At 48.8% G+C, this 21,845-nt stretch overlaps 1 protein-coding gene across 4 annotated transcripts in view; it reads right to left on the bottom strand.

The window, feature by feature from the left end:
• NOS1 (nitric oxide synthase 1) overlaps positions 1-21,845 on the bottom strand; it is a 163,407-nt gene that overhangs the window by 7,216 nt on the left and 134,346 nt on the right. For 2 of the 4 annotated variants that reach the window (XM_057491414.1, XM_036929397.2), the window contains 11 exons: positions 18,398-18,572; positions 16,995-17,133; positions 16,505-16,583; positions 10,339-10,532; positions 8,624-8,793; positions 6,579-6,789; positions 5,797-5,884; positions 4,361-4,482; positions 3,171-3,319; positions 1,751-1,945; positions 617-735 (listed from right to left, as the gene is read on the bottom strand). In XM_057491414.1, coding sequence (XP_057347397.1) covers positions 617-735; positions 1,751-1,945; positions 3,171-3,319; positions 4,361-4,482; positions 5,797-5,884; positions 6,579-6,789; positions 8,624-8,793; positions 10,339-10,532; positions 16,505-16,583; positions 16,995-17,133; positions 18,398-18,572 — 1,641 coding nt within the window. Of the gene's footprint in view, positions 1-587; positions 736-1,750; positions 1,946-3,170; positions 3,320-4,360; positions 4,483-5,796; positions 5,885-6,578; positions 6,790-8,623; positions 8,794-10,338; positions 10,533-16,504; positions 16,584-16,994; positions 17,134-18,397; positions 18,573-21,845 lie in introns of all 4 variants that reach the window. The other 2 variants (XM_036929402.2, XM_036929403.2) reach the window with 2 other exon arrangements.

Genomic DNA, 21,845 nt, shown 5'->3' with positions numbered 1-21,845 from the left:
TGGAGTGTGTGCCCTGTGGTACCCAAAAGGAGACAGGTGAATTCCTACCTAGTTTAATGTAAAGGGATCACGTGGTGGCAGGAATGGGGGGTGTGGTGTTACGTGTTGATGCATCACGGCATTAAGGTAAGGTTTGAGTAGTAAGACGCGATTCCAGTTTTGTGGTGCTTCAGACAGTTCCCAGCAATTAGCAGAGGATGAATGAAATTGTCGTAATAAAACCAACTGGAATTTGCATTGCGGAGAATGCTGCCAGCAGTTTGGGGGGATGAGGGAGGTGAGGTAAAGGCTGGGTAGGAATAGAACTTCCCAGAGGCGAGAGCCATCCTTCCATAGGGGGCACCCCAGGCGGAAGCCTACAAAGCCTTGCTCCCACCCTGGAGGGGGCCTCAGAGTCCCCTGGAGGGCACGTTAAACTGCAAAGCCCTGTGCTCTAAGCCAGGTTCAGATTCGCAGGTCTGGGATGGCCTAGGAACCTGAATTTCAAACACATGTCTGGGTGCGTCTGGTGTGGGGCCCCAACTATGGGAAAGTCAGTGAAGACAGACATCCCTGTCCCTCGGGACCAGGGAGGGGGCTCTGCTCACCCCTCACCCGTGGACTGGAGCCAGCTTACTCATCAGTGGCTTTTTTGCTGTCCTCAATGAAGGCAATGGATTCAGATCTAAGGCGGTTGGTCACTTCGTATGTTCGCAGGGTGACCCCGAAAATATCCTCATGGTATCGGTTGTCATCCTAGGGGATAGAAACAGTGTCTTTGAGGATGAAACAAGGAGAAGAGGCACCTTCTGGCTCAGGAGGGGCAGTCATGGGGAAAAGGCATGTTCATTAAGCATGACGAGGCACAAAGATGCACAGAGTTGTTCCGGCATCCTTTAGTCCCAATGGTTTTGAGAGAGTTGTCCATCTGTAGAGTGGGTTCATTTTTAGTTGGGATGGTTTTTTCAACCTTATTTTGAAAAGTCTAGGGAATCTGTGAAAGCATCTCCTGAGACTCCTACCAAAGAGACTGAGGGATGGGGGGCTCTGCAACTCTCCTTGGATTTCTGACATTTCTACCAGAAAGTTGTTTTCTGTTTTTGATTTTGTTTTACCTACTAGGGTTTAGCATCATATTTAAGGGCAAGGGCTTCTGCAAAAATGTTTGATTACTGCTCATTCAGGGAAGCAGGGAGAAGGACAGGATCAGCCCTTGTGGAGGCCTTGACTCAGTTTTTTCTATTTGGGGCAGTTGGTTACAAAGTTGGGGCTTTGCTTGCTAGTTTGGGGCTGCTGCTACCCTTTGTGCAAATTAGGGAAAGGTACCCCTCTTTCTGGGGTGGACATAGCTCCATGCCAAGGTGCACAGCTTGAAGAGTCAGCACGAGGTGGCTTTCAGCTTCCACTTGCCCCATTGACAGACATTTTTGTACAGTGCCCAACCAGCACCACTGTACAGGGCAGTGTTACCTCTTGGTTCTGAGGGCAGAAAAAGTTAGTTTAGAATGGCCACTGTCTAGCTACCCAGTGGTCCACCCACATGTTATTTTCACACAACACAGTCCCCGACCATATTTAACACATCCACCTGAATGCCCAGTATCCTTCCTTTTCTCTCAGCTATGGTTTGGGACCACCCGTATCCTCTATTTCCAGCCATAAATGGAAAATGGGAGCAGGGATGTCATCACAGCTCCCCTAATCATTGAGATACATGGAGGTGAGGAAACTGGATGTGGGAAGAAGATTTAAGAAGTCAGCCATCACTCACCCTCAGCCTGCTGATGAACACGCCAGCGTCCTCCACCGAGAGCTTCCCCTGCTGGGTCATGATGCGCTGGATGGCTTTGAGGACATCGGCAGCCATGGTGACATCTCCGCAGACGTAAATGTGGCCCCCTTGCTCCTTCAGGGCTCGGTACATGGGTTCTGCCAGCTGCTCTTGCAGGATGTCCTGCACGTACTTCTGCAAGGGGCAGGGAGGCCAGTGAGGAGGAGCCGGGACCTGTGTGGCTCCCTGCTACCAGGGAGCAGAGCCTGAGCAGAGGATTCTGGGCAGGTTGCATATTTTGTGAGGTGACCCCAGGACACTGGGAAGAGGGAAAGCCGACCCCAGAGTGTGTGAATGAGCTGTTCCCCACTTTGGAGCTCATTTCTGCTGAGGATCCTCTAGGGAGCCACACAGGACATACCCCAAAACCATCCTCTGGAGGGGCAGAAGAGGGGGGCATTATCTACCTGCTCCTGTCTCCCATGGCCGTGGTCACCCACAGGGAGTTACAGCCATACGCCTGTAGGCATGAGGTTGGTTACTGTAGGCATCCCACACTAGGGGGCTAGAGAAGCCCCAGGGCACATGGCAGGAGATGGCGCAAGGTGAGGGGCTATCAGCATGTGGGGTGGACAAGGGGAGGTCCAGTAAGCCCCCAGGGACTCTGTCTTCTTTGACCAGGATGTCTGCACCTTGTCCAGCAACTCCCCCCAGGCGAGGCTGACACTCAGCTCATACGTCCTGGTGTGGCTGTACCAGGGGTTAAACACTGTTCTTCCACACCAGTGGTCAAGTACCCACTGCCCAGATCCTCCGTGTGCCCCGCACCCCATCTGTCCTTGCCCCTTTGCTGGGACCCCCTGGCCCTGCCCAAGATCCAGTAGGAATGTGCTCCTCCAGTCCTGTGGGGTGTGTCCATTCTGACTGGTAGTACCCATTATGGACTGTTAAAATATTTTTTAAACTCCAATTTTAAAACATTTCTATTGTGGTAAAATACACATGACAAAATTTACCATTTAACCATTTTAAGATGCACAATTCAGGGGCATTCAGCACATTCACAATGTTGTGCAACCATACCACCATCTCGGTCCAGAAAATTTTCATCATCCCTAAGGAAACCCCATCCCCACTAGGAGTCACTTTTCATTCCCCGTCTCCTAGCCCCCGGCGCCCACCAATGTCTCTGTGGATTTGGCAGCTCTGGACATTTCATACAAGTGCAATTGTGTAATAAGGGCTGTTAAATATTTTGAATTGGTATCTTTACTCCCCGTTCTTCCCAAAGTACAGAGCAATGTCGTGGAGGGGGATTCAGAAAGTTAAGGTGAATTCCTGGGAACAGGATGTGCACATGTGTACGAGCGTGTGTACGTGCTGGGCTCGGGTGGAGGGACCGGGAACGGCTGGGGGTTACCTTTGGTCTGTCTGGCTCCCGGGAGTAGGCCGTGTACAGCTCTCTGAAGACCCCTTTGTTCTTGGCCTGTAGGGTCTCCTCCCTGTAGATGTGGTCTATCTTGGACTGCCGGCACCCGAAGACAAGGATCATGGGGCAGGGGCTCATTCCTGGGGACCAGGAAGATCTCATGTCACTGACAGCTCTGACGTCTGATTTGGGGGCAGCAGCTGGTGGTGCCAGGGCTGGGGTGCTGGGCATCTTGGTGTGTGCCATGAGGACAGAGGCACTGGAGCAGGTGGGTATACGCACACATGTGCACGTCCACCAAGAGAAGTAGGTAAAGTGTGTTCAGACTTCGGCAGACATCCCCTCTCTGTGTCTCCATCTTTCCTTCTGCCCCTTGGCTACTTAGCAGCCCCCACTGCTGGGGAGTGCTCAAAGCCCAGGCTTTAGAGCCCCACTACCTGGGTTCAATTCCCCCCTCTGTGTGATGGGCAACCTACTTGGCTTTCTATGTCTCCGTTACCCCATGTGCAAAATGGAAGTAATAATAGCATCTATCTCATAGGGTTCTTGTGAGAAAAGAATGTAGAACATTATACGACTGTGCCTGGTACACTGTGAATACCCTATCAATGCTGGTAATTCCACTCGAAAGACAGTTCCATGGGGGTAGCGTTCTGTTTTTTTAAGTTGTTTCTCTGTCTTGTTCATTGTGATGCCTCCAGGGTCTACGATAGTGTTTGGTATTTATTAGATGCTCAATAAATCCCTATTTAATGCATGCTGCAACTGCGGGTTTCTTCCACACTCTTCTACCAGCTGATCTGTTGTGTCTCTCATACAGCAAAGCCTGCTCTTGAATAAACAGCCTTTGGAACAATCCCATAAACACACATCCATGTGATAAGGCTTGAGTTTATCCTTTCTAGGGCTGTTTGAATTTAAGACAGGTCTTATCTTGACAGTCAGAGAAATGTCTTCTGGGGATGGGATTTCAAGCTGTGTGGAAGATGTGTTTGGATAGGTCCCTTGAGTTGCACCATCAGCCTCACCTGTGGGTCGGGTCAGCAGAATGCTCCCCCCACCTCCCCTCAGGCAGTGATGCAGTGCAGGGACAGCCATCATTCCTCGGGGCTGCTGTGGCCCAGGCACTCCTTCGTAGGTCCCGCGGGTGGAAGGCAGGTACCCCCTGCATTGTGACCCACCTTTGTGCTGGATATCAAATTGCCGCTGCTGCCAGAAGCTTCGGAAAGGGGCAATGCCGGTGCCCGGGCCAACCAGGATGCAGGGTACTTGGGGATTTCGGGGCAGGTGGAAGCTGGGTGCTCTAGACAAGGAAGAGAGAATCAGAAGGCTCACTGAACACACAGCTGATCAAGCGTAGTTGGGTCTCAGGTAGACCAGGTGGCTGTCTGGGTGAACATACAGTGGGACTCGCAGCATTTCAGCTAGGCCAGCTGCCCCTTATCAGGGGAAGTCCCACAGATGTGGGGAACTCCAAAAACTCCAAAAAGGTGGTCCCAGGTTCTGGCTATCACCCCACTTCCCAACTGTCCTCATTGCTGAGCTAAGCCACAAAGGGCGGTGGGGTTGACTTAACTCAGGGTTTCCCTGCATCGCTACCCCAGACATTCAGGGCTGCACACTTCCCTGTGGTGGGGGCTGTCCTGGGCACTGGAGGAATATTCAGCAGCGCCCCTCGCCTCTACCTACTGGATGCCAAGCGCCCTCCAGCTGTGACAAATAAAAATGTCTCCAGACGTTGCCAAATGTTTCCTGATGGGCGAAACCGCAGATAAGAACCACTGATTCAGCCACCCAGGAGATCTCCGAAAATCAGGGAGTCCAGATGTTAGTGTATCAAGGAATCATCTGGGGATGTTAAAAATGCAGGTTCCTGGGCAATGCAGTAAGTCTGGGCTCAGGACTCTAGTTCTGAAGCAACTCAGGAGATTCTGATGCTTATGGCATAGGGACCACCTATGAACATTCTGCCCTCCACAGCTGAGAAAAATGGATGGCCAATGCCACTGTTCAGGGAGGGAAGTTACAGGTTGACAAAGCAAAGGACCCATCCTCAGGCATATCCTTTATTTTTTTATTTAAAAAAAAGTTATTTTTTTATTTGAATGAGTGTGGTAGAAACACTTCACGTGAAATCTACTCTTTAAACACATTTTTAAGTGCAAGATGCAGTAGTCTTAACTATCGACAGGGATATCTTTTAATACTAGGTTTCAGAGAAGAGCTCTGAGTGCTGGGGAGAGGGTTGGATCTTCCCCGTCCCTAGCACACTGGGGAAGAGATGGGAGGGCCAGAAGACTTTGGATAGAATTTCCATTTGTCAGCAGATTCCATGAAGGCTGAGACTGCATTTGCCCAGTTGCTTACTGAAGCCCTGGCATGTAGCACAGTACGTGCACCTTGTAGGTATCTGTTGCATTGACCCAACTTTTACTAGAGGACTTGCTGAGCTTTGGCTGTGTTGCTGTGTCCCACGATCCCATTTCTTTAACAACAAGCATGATTTTTATACCATTTGACTCAGCCATGTCTCCTGAACCCTCCAGGCCCACCCACCCCAGTACAGGACATTAATATGCAGGTTTGGGGTGGCTGCTCATTTCTCTTTGTCACTTACCCTCTCACAAAGCAGGGGACCACTTCATCTGCCTGTATCCGGTTGAGCCAGGAGGAGCACACGCCGTGGTGAATTGGTCCTTCTCCGTCTGGCAGAATAACCAAGGTGGTCTGGCTCACCTACTGCCCCCAAGCTTCCCTGGCACTGGCTTCCCCCTGCCCCCAGAGCAGAAGGCTCAGAGTCCCAGGGCCAAGTTCCTGCCTTAGAATTCCTCATCTGGACCCTTACTCTGAAGGGCAAGCAGAAATGGTGTAGCTGGGGTTCCCCTGGGTGGGTTAGGTCAGATTCACATCCTGTCCCTCGAGAAGGCCTTGGCCAATGTGCTTTCGGTGGCCTGCTGGGTGGGACCCTGGTCTCAGAGCTCTCTCGCGCACTGTGCATTTTAATTGCTTTGGCAAGAAGGGAAAATAAGGGAACAGAGGTTTGCTGTCTGAAGGACCTACAACCAGCTGGACAGCATGCAGAAGAGAGATCCCCCATGAGCAGGAATGGGTGGTGGCAGCTTGTTTTAGCGACCACCTTGGGGCTGGGAGGGGATGAATGGAGTGAAGGGGTCTCAGGCTTTGGGAGTAGAGAAGGCTTGCAAATGTGTATCTCCACATCCCCCTTCTTCCTAATTCTGCACAGGGCTGGCTCTGCCTGCGGGGACAGTTTGCCTGTGTTGCCTCTTCCCTCAGCCTCCTGGCCTTGAAGCAGGTCTCCCAGGGTTCGGGATTTGGCACACCCGCAGAGGCCCATGGGGAATACATAGACCTGTAGGCCCTCCCTGCGCCTCTGCCCACCTCGGGTGTGGTAGGAGACGATGGCCACGGTGAGGTGCACCTCATCAGGGTACATGTCTGGGGAGGAGCTGATGGAATAGTAGCGAGGCTGCAGCAGCGACAGCTGGGTCAGGAGCAGGGTGGTGGGCATCTGGATGGACGGGAACTCTTCCAGAGCCTCCACGATGGTGGGGTTCTTGCCCCATTTCCATTCCTCGTACTCCTGCAGACCCTGTGCCAGGAAGAGGGGCAGAGAACTTGCACCACTTCCTGTGACAGAGACCTAATGGAATGTGAACCTAAAATACTTATTACCTGGCCCTTTATGGAAAAAGTTTACCGAGCCCTGCTCTAGGCAGTCTGGCCCCAGAATCTGGGCTCCTTACCAATACACACCCCTGCTATACCTGAAGGTCAAGAGAGATGTACTGGAGAGGGAGTCAGGACCTGCAGGTACAGACCACAGACCTGCTATTTGTGGGTTTGCAAAGTTGGAGATGCATCTGTGGAGAGTATAGGTCAAGTTCAAGATAGTGAATGACAGTGCTGCAGGAACAGGTTGGAGTGTGGAGGACCATGTTTTGGGGCATGTCGACAGCAATGCCCAGCTGTTACCAGGGAAAAGAGGAACCCAAACTCTCCGGGCCTCTGGAGTTATTGTTCCTACATCTCAGAAGCTTCCCTGGACTGTCTCATATTGCTTATAGGAGGTTCAGATTTTGAGCAAGGGTAAAACCTATCATAAGTGCATTGGACAACGAAGCTTTTCCCCATGTTCCTAAAGACCATCCTTGCTTTATTTATAGGGTACCCTTGAGGACCTGCCTCCCAGACTTTCAGCCACAGGGGCCAAAATTAGCCAAGAATCCCAGGAGCTGCTGCTTGAAACTGACATGTACCTGAAATGGACATGGTTCACCTTTGCTGGTCTGTACTCGGATGCCACCTACAGTTCCATGAGCTTCCATTCAACTTTCCTTCCCTCGCCTTCACTAGGGGTCAGATTTGTTTTGAGGTATGATGGTTCCCTCAGCCTTACCTTTTCCATTTTCTCTCACACAGGTGTTCCCTCTAATAAAAATCCTTGCTCATTTAATCCCATCTTGGAGTTTGGGTTCTTCAGAAGAAACAGACTAATATGTACAGTTGTATCAAATTCTACTTTAAATAATCCTGTGCAAATAGTGCACTCTTTGGTTCCTCTTCATATTAGCCTCCCCCCGATTAATTTAGAATTTTAAATCCAAGTTATACAGGTACATAGTTTAAAAAGGTAAACTTTAAAAATGCAAAAACCACACAGCTTATGATGAGAAACAGTGCTCTCCCAACCCACTTCTCCAGTCTTTCCAACTCCCCAGAGAGGCAGCCACTTACAAATCTCTAAGCTTTTCTTCTGGTGTTCAACATGCCCTCCTTGAATTGTCCTCTTCCTTACTGCCCACCATTCAATCTCCTCTTCCGGACAGCGGAAGAAAGCTAAACCACCCTTTACTGGTGGCTTACTCTCTGGGGGGGATCCCAAAGCTGGGGTGGTGCTCCTGGGCAGCTTTCTGACTTGAGCAACGCTTTGCAGCAGCTTGGGGGCAGGGCAGGCAAGGGTGGTGGAAGCTATGTTTGTTTGGTTCACTCTACCATCAGCCTAACTTCAGCCTCTCTGCAATGGAGGAGGCTTATCTTTAAAACAGGGCACCCTGGGATTCTCTTGGTTTCTTTTCCTTCCAAGCATGGGCTAAGATGGCACGAATGGAAGCCCAAGAGATTCAGAGGAAGGGGGAACAAGAGTCAGAATAGCAATTTCTACCGCACCAGAGAACTATGAGATTCAATGGGTCACTTTCGTTCTGTCAGACCTTCACTAGAATGAGGCGAGATGGCCAAAACAAGCCAAAATGGACTAGCCAATATGGTGACCATTTGCAACCTGGGAAACTGGAAACTCTCGCTCAAGAGTGCCATCTGCTGGAACACTGCTGGAACAGCTATAGAGCTCTCCAAGGACTAGGAGGTGATGTGCAGGACGGGGTGGGGGTGGGGCTCAGGGATTTGAGAGGATAGACACTCACCTTGCTGAGGACCAGCAGCCGTTGCTTCTCCTTCTCGCTGGTAGCCAGGGAGGCAAACTGCTGCAGCTGCAGCGGCGTCGGCGGCGTGGTGATGTCCAGGTAGTACTTGAAGGCCTGGAAGATGGTGCAGGGCGGGAGGCGGTGCTCGTCTGTCCAGTTGCTGATAACTCCTGTGGAGGCACAATGTGGGTGGCGGGTGGGTGGGAGGAGAGAGTCGGAGCTCCCAGGGCTTGGGTCCAAGTCAGGGAGGCCACACCTGCCTCTGGGGCAGAGGATGGGGCCAGGGGAGCTGGAGTAACCCAGAGTCAGGCGACCCCTCGGCTTCCCACCTTCAGTATCCCACGTCTATATCCAGGGTCAGGGACTGCATATGCCTGAGGAACACCTCGTGCACAACGGTATATCTGAAATCAATTGAGTAAACTAGTCCAAAACACTTAAAAATGAACAAACATTAAAACAGTCAGAGACAGTCCCCTGGCATTCTATGCAGTAGGCCCTCAGCTGAGCTCAAGCTGAGTCTATTTTGGCTCTGTCTGTTCTCTCATGGCATCAGCCTCTCTCAGTCCTCTGAGTGGGATTGTAGTGTTTAAAATTACAAACATGCCTAACACTTACCTAGTACCTTCTGTATGCCATGTACTACTCTCAGCACTTTGTATTATTAACTTATTTAATCATCACAACAGTCCTAGGTGGTGGGTGCTATTATTATCCCAATTCGGCAATTGAGAAAAATGGAAGTACAGAGAGGCTAAGGAATTTGCCCAAGATCACACAGCTCATAAGCATGAAGTCAGGCAGTATTGCCCCAGACCTTGTTCTAGCTACTATACTGTACTGCCTCTGTGTGTTTTTCATCCAATATAGCCCCTAGGCACAGACCTCTACTTCATCAGGGGCCCAACCCAAGATAAAAAGCATAAATCCAATACAGAGGAAGAATTGGCTGGGTTGGATTTATTAAGAGAAGGTATGTCTTTCCAAACGGATGCCTTCCTAAGGGATTTTCAATTGGACTTGGCTGCGTCTATTGGGTGTGACTACTATTTCACATCCTGCCTTGACTTTACACCCTAGCTCCTTTGTAAAGGTGATAGGTCATAGGTCACTGTATCATGAGATGCCACGTAAGGTCACTGCAATTCCTTGTACCTGAGCCCTGAGCTCATCTGAGCCTATTTGAGATGAAGCACTGAGACCCATTTGCCTTTGAGAGTTTTTCACCAGGAAATGCCAAGGATGGTCAGTGAAACAGGGTGGAAGTTGAGCTAATGAGGTCAGAAGTGGGCTTCAATCCCTAGTGGAACTCCAGATAGCGCCCTAGATCCCAAGAGGAGGGAGAGGCAGACTGCAGCTGCCTTTAGTTGGTGGGCAGTGAGGCCGTGTGAGGAAGGCGGTGAAGAGTGGGCACTGCTAACAGCACGTTCTGGCCGAGGAAGGATGGTAGAAGCCCCTGCCCCTAAGGATGAGCCACCCACATCCTGGCCTCATGGACATGAGCTCAGCTAATGGGGTGGGATCAAGGCTGTTGAGCATGAGGAAGGGAGAGTCTTCAGTCTCATTAGCTGGAGGTGGCAGACACCCACTCTCCTTCCTGGGTTGGCGTGTGGGGCGAAGCATGGGAGTCCTCCTCCCCAGACCCCCACTGCCTCAGCACTCCCTGGGGAAGGCAAGGGCCCTTGGGAGTGGCCAGGATGGGTGCCCGTGGTTACCCAAAGCTGTGTTCCGCTCCTCCAGCAGCTCCACCTTCACCAGCTGGTTGACAGGGGGTGCGTCCTCCAGCCGCTCGATCAGGGCATTCACGAGGTCCTCGTGGTTGCCGGGGAACACGCCCAGGTGGTCCCCAGGCAAGTACTGCAGCTCCTGGTAACCATTGGTGTGGAGACGCACGAAGATGGTTGATCGGCTGGAGGGAAGGACGGGAACAACTGGTTAAGGGCCGCCAGCCACTGCCCCCTTTCTTTGCTCCTTTGTCCTTGTGGCTGCAAGTCCCCTCCTTCCATCCTCCTTGGGGCCCATGCCAGTCACACCGTGTCACGGCTTTCAGCAAGGTCGCCTGCGAGCTCCTTGCTGTAAATCCAGTGCTCACCTTAGTCACTGAGGCAGCGTGGGACATGGCTGCCCCCTTCTCTTGGACTCCGGCCCCCCGGGCTACCCTCATCTCTCTGGCCACTCCTGCTCAGCTCCTCTGTGGGTCCCTTTTCATTTCCCCCCACTCTGGACACTGGAGCACCCCAGAGCTCAGTCCTCCTATCTCTTTGCTTTTCTGTCTTCTTGCCCAGACTTTGCTTTTCTCCAGAGCGCTTATCATCACCTGATCTGCAGTTTACTTCCTCATGTGGTTTGTGGTCTGTGTCTGGCCGTCATCTCCCCACCAACAACCCCCACCCCCAGAGGGCAGGGATTTGTCTGTTTTGTCCACTGTTCTATTCCTGGAAAGTAGAAAGGTGCACGGCACATAGTAGGTGCTCAAGAAATATTGATTGAATGAAGGACTCAGACTCCCAGGGTTATCCAGCCACTGCAATGGTCTCTGCTCTCAGAACCCACTGAGGTTGTCTTAGCAACCAGTCCCCATCAGCACCATGGCAGTGGTGTCCCCAGTCTGTGAAATTCCATCTCTCCCTGGCATCCCAAGGTATACCCCCATTTAGCAAGTGGGGCTCCTCAGATTGTCACAGAAAAGGGGAACAGGTTCTTGTTATATACAAATACACCAAAATTATGCAGGTATGAGATCTAAGGCGCAAACCCAGAGCAAAACTCATTTATATCTGTGGAGTCACACCCTTTCGTATTGAGTTTTGTATTTCAAGTTCAGGAGGCTTCTGCTAAGGAAATGGCTTCAAGAATGAATTCTCAAACTATGATCGTTCTGATCCTTTTTAAAGCTGTAGTACAGATATACTGCATTTCACACAGTAGCTGAAGACGTGGGAATTATCACACTTTGGTAAATCAAATCACTGCACTCCTCAAGTTACGTGTGCATTTCAGACCTGCGTTTTCTTTGGTGCCAACTGGTTTTCAGTTGGTAGTGACACTGGCTATTCAGCATGAAGTTTTTACATCCTCCATGGTATGTAAATAAGCACTTGAATAGACCAATGGGACTTGCTATTTAAAGGAGGTTTTGGCACAACCAAGAGCCCTTTTGTGCTGCAAATAGCCACCATTATTAAAAGTAGTTGGGCTGGCACAGTCACTTTTTTGAGTGTCAAGTGTTTTCTTGAAGCAAGGTACCCTTGTTCTCAGCATGGTGGGTAACATGTAACTGAAATTATGAATGGTGGGGTGAGGGTCTGGGGTCCCGCTCTCTTTCCCCAGGCAGATTTTGCCCTCTCTGGGGCACTGACCTTGTTAATATGGATTTGCACGACTGATTCTGCTCTGAGCTCATGCCAATCTTTGGGTTCCAGAAAAGCAAAGACTTCATCACCGGCTGCTAGCTCGAGAGAATTAGCAGAGGCCGACCGCCAGCAGGGGGCACTGTGGGGTTGCTAATTTGGAGCCTCCTGAGCCAACCACAGGAAGCCCTTGAACAGCCAGCCAATCAATTCCCACTTTCTTCCAGATCCTCACGATTTCTTTCCGAAGTATATTTACCTCCTTTCTTTTGGCTGGTACAGAATAGAAATGCCAAGGGGCTCTGAACTTGCTGAGCTGGCTCTGTGGGACCCCTGGAAGGTTAATATGACCCCCTGCCTCCATTTTGTGTCCTCCATCTTGAATAATTAAGCTTGACCCCTTGCCTCCATTTTGTGTCCTCCATCTTGAATAACTTAGCTTGACCCCCTGCCTCCATTTCATGTCCTCCATCTTGAGTAAGAAGTTTCCCGCTCAAGCCACGCCCATTCCCGTGGAAACCATGCCCAGCAACCTGTGCAACAAGACCCTGACCCTCCTCAGCCAATCAGCTAAGGTCACAATGAACCACCCCCTTGGAAAGCCCCTACCTGTTTTTCCAAAAGTATAAAAGCAGAAGGGGAACTTTGTTCAGGGTCTCAGACCGAGTCCTGTGTTTTGACGGGCCACTGAGACCCTAGTTCAAACTAGCAATAAAGACCTGTTTTGCTCTTGCATCTCACTACTGGGCCTGGTGACTGCAGCTCCACATGGGGGACTCAAACTCAAGGAAACGGGGCACAACAGCTCATGCTGACACCACGTCTTCAAGTCCTCTTGAACGTGACAGAGGTGGTCAGGCAGCTGAGGGGCGAGAATGGAAACGTACCTGGCAGGTTAGCTAGGTGGGCCCAGACTCTGCTGGGAATTTAACCAAGAGGCCTTGCCAAGCCGCTGAGCAGACATGGCTGAGAACCCCAGCACTGATGGCTGCGGCCCCAGGACCCTTTGGGCAGCTGGTCCTTGATGCTTTGCAGGGAAGTAGATGCCCCCTGGGAAGCACTAGTCTGGAGACCAATTGTCTTTAATCTCTGTTTTGCTGGGGGTTTCATTTTCTAAGCTTTTTTTTTTTTCCTTAAAGCTTGAGACACATATGGGCCATTGAGAAATATTAAGGAGGGAGAAGGGGCAGTATTGAATAGGTAGTAGCCATCTGGGCCCTCTCTACACCCTCCCCTCGAGTATCCCCCGTTTGTAATATATTTTTATCTACATCCAGAAGCACACACGCACACACCACAAACGCCCGCGTGTGCCTGGCAGCAGTTCAACAGGTTCACAGATGACAGAACAGTCGGCTAACGTTCACCATGAAGTGGAAAAAAAAAATAGCTAATGTTCATTCTTCAATGAAGAGAGTAAACATTGTTCATTGTGAGCAGTTTGAGTTAATAAGGATCATTCATTCAACAAATATATATTGAGTGTCAGGCACTGTTCTAGCCACTGGTGAGTGAGTGATGGATAAGGACAGCAAAAGTATCCTGTTCTCATTGAGAAGTAACTTAAAAAGATCTCTGGTAGAGATTAGTAATGGGTTGGGGGCAGTGGGCTCAGTGATCATCAGATAGGATGGTCAGGGAGGGTTCTCTGGTGATTTGACATTTGCACAAAGACCTGAGCAATGTGAAGGAACAGACATGTGAAGATGTAGAGGACGCATGTTCCTCTAATCTGAAGCAGCATGTGTAAAGGCCCTGAGGTCAGAAAAAGTGTGACATGTTTGAGGAAGGGAAAGAAAGCTGGAGTGTTTGGAGAGTGGTCAGCACGGGGGTGGGGGAGTGGGAAACGGAGATCAGAGAGCCAGGCAGAGGCTGATCGTGAGGGCCTCATCGTGACCTGTCATGGCAAGGAGTTTGGAGGTTTCCACACTCTAGTGGGGAGCCAATGGAGGTATGAAGCTTCAATTTAAAAAGACACATTGGCTGCTGTTTGGAAAATAGATCTTTGAGAGAAAAGCCAAGGAAGAAGAAGACAAGTTTGGTGGGCGCTGCAGCCAATCATACCAGAGATGACCATGGCTTTGCTCAAAGCAGTGGGTGTAGACCTGAGACGCGGCTGAAAGGCAAGGCCCACGGCAGCAGCTGTGAGCGGCATGTGCAGTGTAAGGGAGGGAGGGGAGGCAAGGAGGACAGCTGTTTCTGGCTTCAGCTGACACTGATGTCCTCTGTGGAGACGGGGAGGGCTGGTGAGAAAATAAATTCATCCGAGGGAAGCAGAAAATCAAGAGCCCTCCGATGCAATGTCATCTCTCAAGATCCCCCAAGGCTCAGGCCTGTGTGCACCTTTGCTCCCACCATTTTCTCTTCCTAGATGTCTCCCCTCTATTCCCATCTGCCTTTCTAATGCCTCCCCTGCATTTTCCTTCCTCCTTCTGACTTCTAGGACTTATGACCCACCTCCCACCCATTCGCGGCTCCATTATATTTTCCTCTGTACTGTTTGCTAATTGGTGCATGCAGAAAATTTATTTCCTGGCCTGGCAGCAACCTGTGGTCCCTTTTCTCTTTCGATTTGCAAGGATCACCCTCAAAAGGCTGTTTACTTCTTCTTAAGCACTTAGCTTGCAATTAATGGTCTCTGCAGGGATGGGGTGGGATAATTTGTGATATCTTGCTTATGGCCTCTCAGGCCAAACAGCCTGACTTTGGCCTTGAGTGGGGGAAAATGGGACAGAGTGTCATGCTTTTTTGCTCAATTACCTTTTTAAAAAAATAAACCTTATAAAGCTGGAAATGGTAGTAAGCCCAAAAATAGGTAGTGTGTGAAGGAGGCTTTTAAAGGGATAAATACCAGGTACAGTCTGACCCTTTTGTGCTAGTCCATAACTAATTCTAATACCATGTTTCAGTTGGTAATCTTGTTGGAATAATTTCTTATAAGTCACTCAGTGGGGTCAGGTGCCCTTTCTGGATGTGGGTGGGTGGTTATTCTGGGTCTTGGTCCAACCTGGCACCAAAATGGCCTTGCTTTTGATGTACTATGGCTTAGAGAGTAATTTTGGGGATCTGGTCTTTCACTATAGATTTGTACTCCCTTCTAATATAATCTCTCATATTATAAACTAAGTCGTAATTTTGTACAGGACAGATTATATTAATATATTATACATAGTAATATACATTGAGCACATACACTTAAGTCCTAACTTTGTACAGGACAGAAATGGGAAGTAGGATATGGATATTTCAAATATAGAATCCTTCTCTATATCAGAGATTGTTATACTCTGAATATTGCACTGAACTAATTACCCAAAAGGATTAATTTCCTAATCCATTTCTTTGATGTTTGAGGATGGAGGAGACAGCATGGGAGGCCTGGGCTCCATACTCTTGATTGCTTTTTCAAAAGTCTGAAGCCCGTAAAAAGCATGGATACTAAATTTGCAGGTGAATGAAGCTGGGATGGATAAGGAATTATAGTAACAGGAATGTATGATACACTAGTTGCTTTGTGTACGTGCTCTTTAATACTCACAGCAGCCTGGCAAAGCTATTGAGGCCATTTGTGTAGCCATTTTGGCATACTGACTTTGGAGTTAGAGAACCGGGTCTGTGTGACCTTAAGAAGCCACTTGCACTTTCTAATGGTCATTTCTTACATTTAAAATGTGGATGATAATGGTCCCTAAATGGCTAGTCAGAATTCTAGGAGAGCCAGCACAGAGAGGACTCAAAGTGGTACTGGGAACAAGAAAGTGCTAGATTAATGTCAGCAATCTTTAGAGCCACCATTCTCATTTTATAGGTAAGGAGATGGGGGCTCAGAGGACTGTAGTGGCTTGCCCAAGGTCACACAGCTGGTGTGTGGCAGAACTGGGGCCCAAACCCAGGGCTGTGTGGCTTGCAAGCCCCCTCTTTGTACTATGCCATACAAAAATCAAGACTTCAAAAGATTTTCAAAATTCAGCGAACTGTAAAGTGAAAAAGATTCCATTTAACAGGGGTCAACGTAAAGGACTTCATTGGTGCCAAAAATATTACTTATACAAGCAGAGGGATGGACAGATCTGGCTTGATCATTTTGAAAAGACTTGATGTCTAAGAGCAGCAAGGATGTAAGCTTAAGGGAGAGCAGCACGGCTGTGAGGACAGCGCCTGCAATCTCCGGCGGCATCAATGGGTCCCGTTGAGATCGGGGATGGTAATAATAACCTCAGTGCACATGGCAGTTTGGCAAGAGTGTGGTCTGTATGAAACATTCTTTGTAAAACCTGTCACTTTCCTCTTTCCGCAATGACTATCCTCATCTCCCTTTTCTGTCTTTCCAGTTTGGAGTTTTGTAAAGGGAAAGCAGGAAAATATAGATCCTATAAAGTGGCTGGTGGGGCGGGGGGCAGGTGGTGGGTCTCAGTGGCACTTGGAATAGTCAGAGGAAGCCGGTCCTTGGAGTTTTCAAGAGTCCCTCCCTCATTATGGATGGCATCTGGAGCAGGGGTGGGGGACTTGGGGTGAACCAATGTGTTCCTACCTGGATTTAGGACTCTGAAGGTTTTGACGGCTGAGGAGTCGAGCGGCTGAGACCCGCTTTTTGTGGACATCGGATAGACCTGTACAGGAGAAAGACCAGTTTTCCAGAGAAGACTTCCAGTTCTCAATAAAACCTCCCTGGCTTCTGTTGATACTTCCTCTGACACACTTCCACCATCTTCTGGAGTGAAATGAAGAAATAAAAGGGGTCCGGTAGGCATTGCATGGGCTGACCCATGGTTGTGGGTAATGCAGAGCAAAGAGCACATCTGTGTGAACTGAGCTGAGAGAAGGAGTTCAGGGTCACACACCACAGCGCCGCAGGAACCTCCGAGCACGTGCGTTACTGAGCGTGGGGCAGCAGCAGCAGTGTGTTCATTTTAGAGACCGAAGCAGTTAAGCCCACCTTCTCTAAATGCCTTTCAGAGGTGAGAGCACCTGTCTTTCCCCCGCTGTCATGAATGCCTCCCCAGGAGGGTGGCAAGAGGTACCTTGTGCAAGCTCTGGAGCTTCGGCCACATAGGTGAGGCGGAACTTGTTCCTCTTCCAGCTGCGGTCATTGCTGATGAGGGAGTTGTTTGCCTTCTCAATGTTGACGTCATCTCCCACGCAGAACACATCACAGGCTGCCTGTGGCACACACACGGCTTTCAGCGACCTCTTTCACCCAAGAGGGACTCCTCCCCGATAGCTCCAAGTCATGCCATTGGATCCCCACCTTCTCTCTCTCCATCCATCATCCATCCCTCCCTCCTTCCATCCCTCCATCCATCTGTCCTTCCATCCACCCACTGACCCACCCATTCATCTATCAATCTTCCCATTAACCTATTCTATATTTTTTTGAGTGCCTTCGATGTGCTGGACATACCACATTTCCTATTGACTTTAGGACCTAACATATATATATATATATAATAGAATTTAAAAAATGTAATTAAAAATAATTACTAAAATATATACAATTTAATATATGAAATATCACATATAAGTATATATCATATGTATATAATATTTCTGTGTACATATAGATGTAATTCATAACAAAATTCACCATTTAAAAATGTACAATTCAATATACATTTTTAGTATATTTACAAAGTTGTGTAACTAGTACCACTATCCAATTTCAGAATATTTTCATCACCCAGAAGAAATGCTGTATCTATGAGCAGTCACTCCCATTTCCAACTCCCTCGAACCCCTAACAACCACTAATCTGCTTTCTGTCTGTATGGTTTTGCCTATTCCGGATGTTGCCTATAAATGAATTCATTGACTGGGTGGCCTTTTGTGTCTGGCTTCTTTTACTCAGCATCACATTTTCCAGGTTCATCTACGTTGTAGCCTGGGTGAAGTGCTTCATTCCTTTCTAAGGCCAGATAATATTCCACTGTATGGACATACTACGTTTGTATTAAATGTGAACTGGTCTACACTTAAATTTAAATAGCCACATGTGGCTTGTGGCTACTGTATCAGTCAGTGAAGATCAAGCACATGAGGAATAAGCATGTCAGAGCAGACAAATGGTGAGATGTGAGTTCCGGGTTGAGGCACGATCCCTGGTTTGGTTAACCAACCCTGTGGGTTTTGTCTACTTGCCTGACAGATATGAGTGAGGGATAGATTCCTCCCAGCCCCCAAATTCCAGGACTCTACAACTTTTTATAGACCAACTTATTCTCCGTAATGAAGGGGGTTATATTCTGGGTGGAAAATGTCTGTTTTAAGACCACCCCAAACTCATATGGTTGTTTCAAGCTGTATCCTGGCAGGATACATGGGGGATATCAGGATGTTCTATTTCCGATGGTTTGGATACTCTGCCTTTGGGGGCCGCGGGGGGCATGACTTCATCCTCTGGGTCTCTGAGAGCCGGGCAGATGGTTACCTTAAAGACTTTCTTTGCCCAGGTCCTGAAAGCTTCTTCCTGCCCACAGAGCTCGTCTCCCTCCCTCATTTTCAGGATCCTCTCCCCTCCTAACTCTTCCAGGAGGGTGTCCACGGCGTGTCCAAAGGCACAGAAGTGAGGGTACGCCCGGGAGCCAAGGCCAAACACAGAGAACCTGCCAAGGAGACAAGAGAAGGTCCGTGCTTGGGGACTGTGGAGTGTGGAGGTGGTTGTCTGGTGTTACTGACTCTTATAATCACTGCACCCCCCCCCCATCCACATACTGAAGCCCTAACCCCCAACGTGTCTGTATTTGGAGGCGGGGCCTTTAACTGAGGTTAACTGAGGTCAGAAGGGCCAGGCCCTAATCCAGTAGAACTGGGGTCTTACAAGAGGGAAAGAACGGCAGGCAGCACCTGCTCTCTGCACACATGCAGAGGAAAGGCCCTGTGAGAATATGGTGAGAAGGTGGCCATCTGCAAGCCAGGGAGTGAGGCCTCACCAGGAACCAATCCTACCGGCACCTCAATTTTAGACTTCCAGCCTCCAGAACAGTGAGAGACTGAATTTCTCTTGTTGAACCTCCCTGGTCTGTGGTCTTCTGTTACGGCAGCTGGAGCTGACTGAGGCACCTGGTGCCCCCAGATGGGCAGCCCCCAGCCCACCTGGCACCCTCAGAACCTGCTCTCCCTTCTCTGTGGTCTCTGTATTACCATCCTCATGAGAAAATTCCCCAGTGGTCATGAGGACAAGCTGGGGACAGTGATGACCCAGGACCATTGGCTATTTCTTGTGAGGCCCTTCTAAGCTGAAGGAATTTGTCTATATTATCAGAAGGCTTGAATTCTACAAAGGATGCACCTAGATTAGTTTAAAGTCCAAACACAATGAAAACTGCAATGTAGCGGACCTTAGGGACCTGAATTAACGACGGGATCAGAAGAACTTTTCATTAACGTGTTGAATGTTAGTGTAGAAACCATTCCAAAAGGGGATAAGAGTTTCATAAATATGCTGGCTCCAGCCCTTACAATATCTGAAATTAATTTGCTTCACAAACCCTCTTTGCATGGATACCACCAAGAAAAAAATGTCAGTGCTTGAACCAGTGGGGGTCAAGTTAATGAGGCTCTTCTGTGTTGAGGTGGGCTGCTTTGACCATACCAGGAAGAGTGGAGGGCCGTGTCCCATTCAGGGCCCCCTTTGCTAGGTCACTGTCCTGCAGACACTTTGTGTCCCATGTCTAAGGCTTGGTGGTTGTGGCTCTCAACCTCATTGGGGCTGGAGTGGTGGGCTTACAAAGGGGGCAAGAACACCCACCCCTCTTCTTCCCCAGGTGGGAGTGTCCTGCTGCAGACTGTCACCTCAGACAAGCCTAGGAGTGCAGCAGTTCAAGCTTCTCCCTACAGGCTCTGGCTCTGCCCCTGAACCTCTTTTTTAGGATGAAGGGGACAAGTTGGTGAAAGACTGAGAGGCTGAGGGAAGTGTGGGGAAGTTGGGAGGGACCCTCTGTCACTGGAGAATCTCCTGGAGGTGCGCTCAGGTGTCTCACAGAGCAGGTGAGGGGTACATGGGTCAGCACCCTCTCCTTTCAAGTCCACGTTCAGGCTTTCTCATTGCACCCCCCTCCCCTTTCCTGATTGTCTTTCCCTGGAGCTCCAGAGCCTTTCCAAGGAAAGCACATGGGATGGGCCAGCGTTTTCCCCACCACTCCTTCACCTGTGATCTTCTTGGAACGGGATTCCTCCCCTTTTTTCTGAAGGATGGTGGCCTGACAGGTAGACAGAACTGGTGACCAGGGCTGGACTGGTGGGAGGGGTGCCAGGAAGGAGCACTTCTGCGCCAAGCCAGCCCCCTCAGCCTCAGCCTAATGCTGATTTGGAAACTCCTGGCACCATTATGCCTTGTGGTTAAGGCACTGTTCTGCAAACCTGAATAGTTATGTTTATGATGTCTGCCATATTTGACTACCACTGATCTGGTTATTTACTTACTAGGGTGTTTAACTTGCTATTAATTTGTACTCACTACCTCATCAAACCCCCAGTGTTCATTCACAGATGGTTTAGGCATTTCCCAACACACCTGCAGACTTGCACCACAGATACTTCCTAGACTCACATTTCCACCCCATCTTCCCCTTATGATTTCAAAATTCCTATTTCAAACCTCCAAACCAGGAGTTGGCAAACTTTTTCTACATGGGGCCACAGAGTTAATCTTTTTAGGTTTCCAGGCCAAGAAGCAAAATTGAAACTATTATGTTGGTACTTATATAACAAGAAAGAAAACAAATTCCTGTACTTTTTTTATTTAAAAAACGCAATTCTTCTTATTATGGTTACTGAGTATAATTTTTGGTAATATACGTCTACCAATGAGAATGGAATTCTTTTTTGGGAGAGATACCATTTTGTTTAATTGGGGTTCCCAGGTAATGTTTTCTCTCATCATATGAATTACAAATGTTTATTTGTAAAAACCATTTGTAACTCATAGGTTGTGCAAAAGTATACACACAGGGCTGTATACAGGCAGGGCTGGACCTGGCTCGCAGACTAGCTTACCAGCGCCTGCCCTATGCCATGATTGATTTAATAAGGGAAAAATGGGCCTGACTGTCAAACTATGTAACTAATGTTTCAATGTTGAGCTCAGAAAATGTACGGATGTCAAAAACCTATGTAATGCACACCCCCAAGGGTGAACCCTAATGTAAACTATGTACTTTGTGTGATAATGACATGTCAGTGTGGTTCATCAGTTGTAACAAGTGCCCCACTGTGTATATATGGGTGCAGGGAGCGTGAGAAACCTCTGTACGTTTCTCTCAGTTTTGCTGTGAACCTAAAACTGCTTCAAAAAAATAAAGTCTATTAAAAAGTATACTGAGGGACATGACACTTCAATATCTAGGAACTCTGTGATCTGGATCATCCACTAAGCATTGGCCTGAGCAGGTGTGGAGAAGGTTCAGTTACTGAAGGTCTGAGAGATTTGTGGCCAGTTTGCACACTCTGCTTACATCAGCCTCCTCGTAACCAATATCTGTGAAACCAAGGGTTTGACATCCAGTTTTCTTTCTTTCAAAATGCCCATTAAGCCAAATACACAACTGTTGAATCACAAAATATCTGTGTCCTACCTAAAATCATCTCATGATATGTGATTATTATGCTTTGGAAAACATGGGACTAGACCAGTACTAATTGAATCTGACTGTACATCAGAGTCAGTGGGGGAAATTTAAAAAAAAAGAAAAAAAAGCAATCTTGGGTCCAATTTTAGACTAATTATGTCAAACTCTCTAGAGATGGGGTGTGGTTTTTGGTATACTGCAAACATTTCCAGGAGATTTTCACGTGCACCCAAGTTTGAGAACCAGTGGGTCATGGCAGGGGGTCTCCAGAGCTTCTATTAAGTGTAAAACATGTCACTTGTGAAGCAC

This window comes from Manis pentadactyla, chromosome 14 (genome assembly GCF_030020395.1).
Source record: "Manis pentadactyla isolate mManPen7 chromosome 14, mManPen7.hap1, whole genome shotgun sequence".
Lineage (NCBI taxonomy): Eukaryota > Metazoa > Chordata > Mammalia > Pholidota > Manidae > Manis > Manis pentadactyla.
The sequence above is the reverse complement of the archived record's forward strand: the minus strand, read 5'-3'. Positions and strand labels throughout refer to the sequence as shown.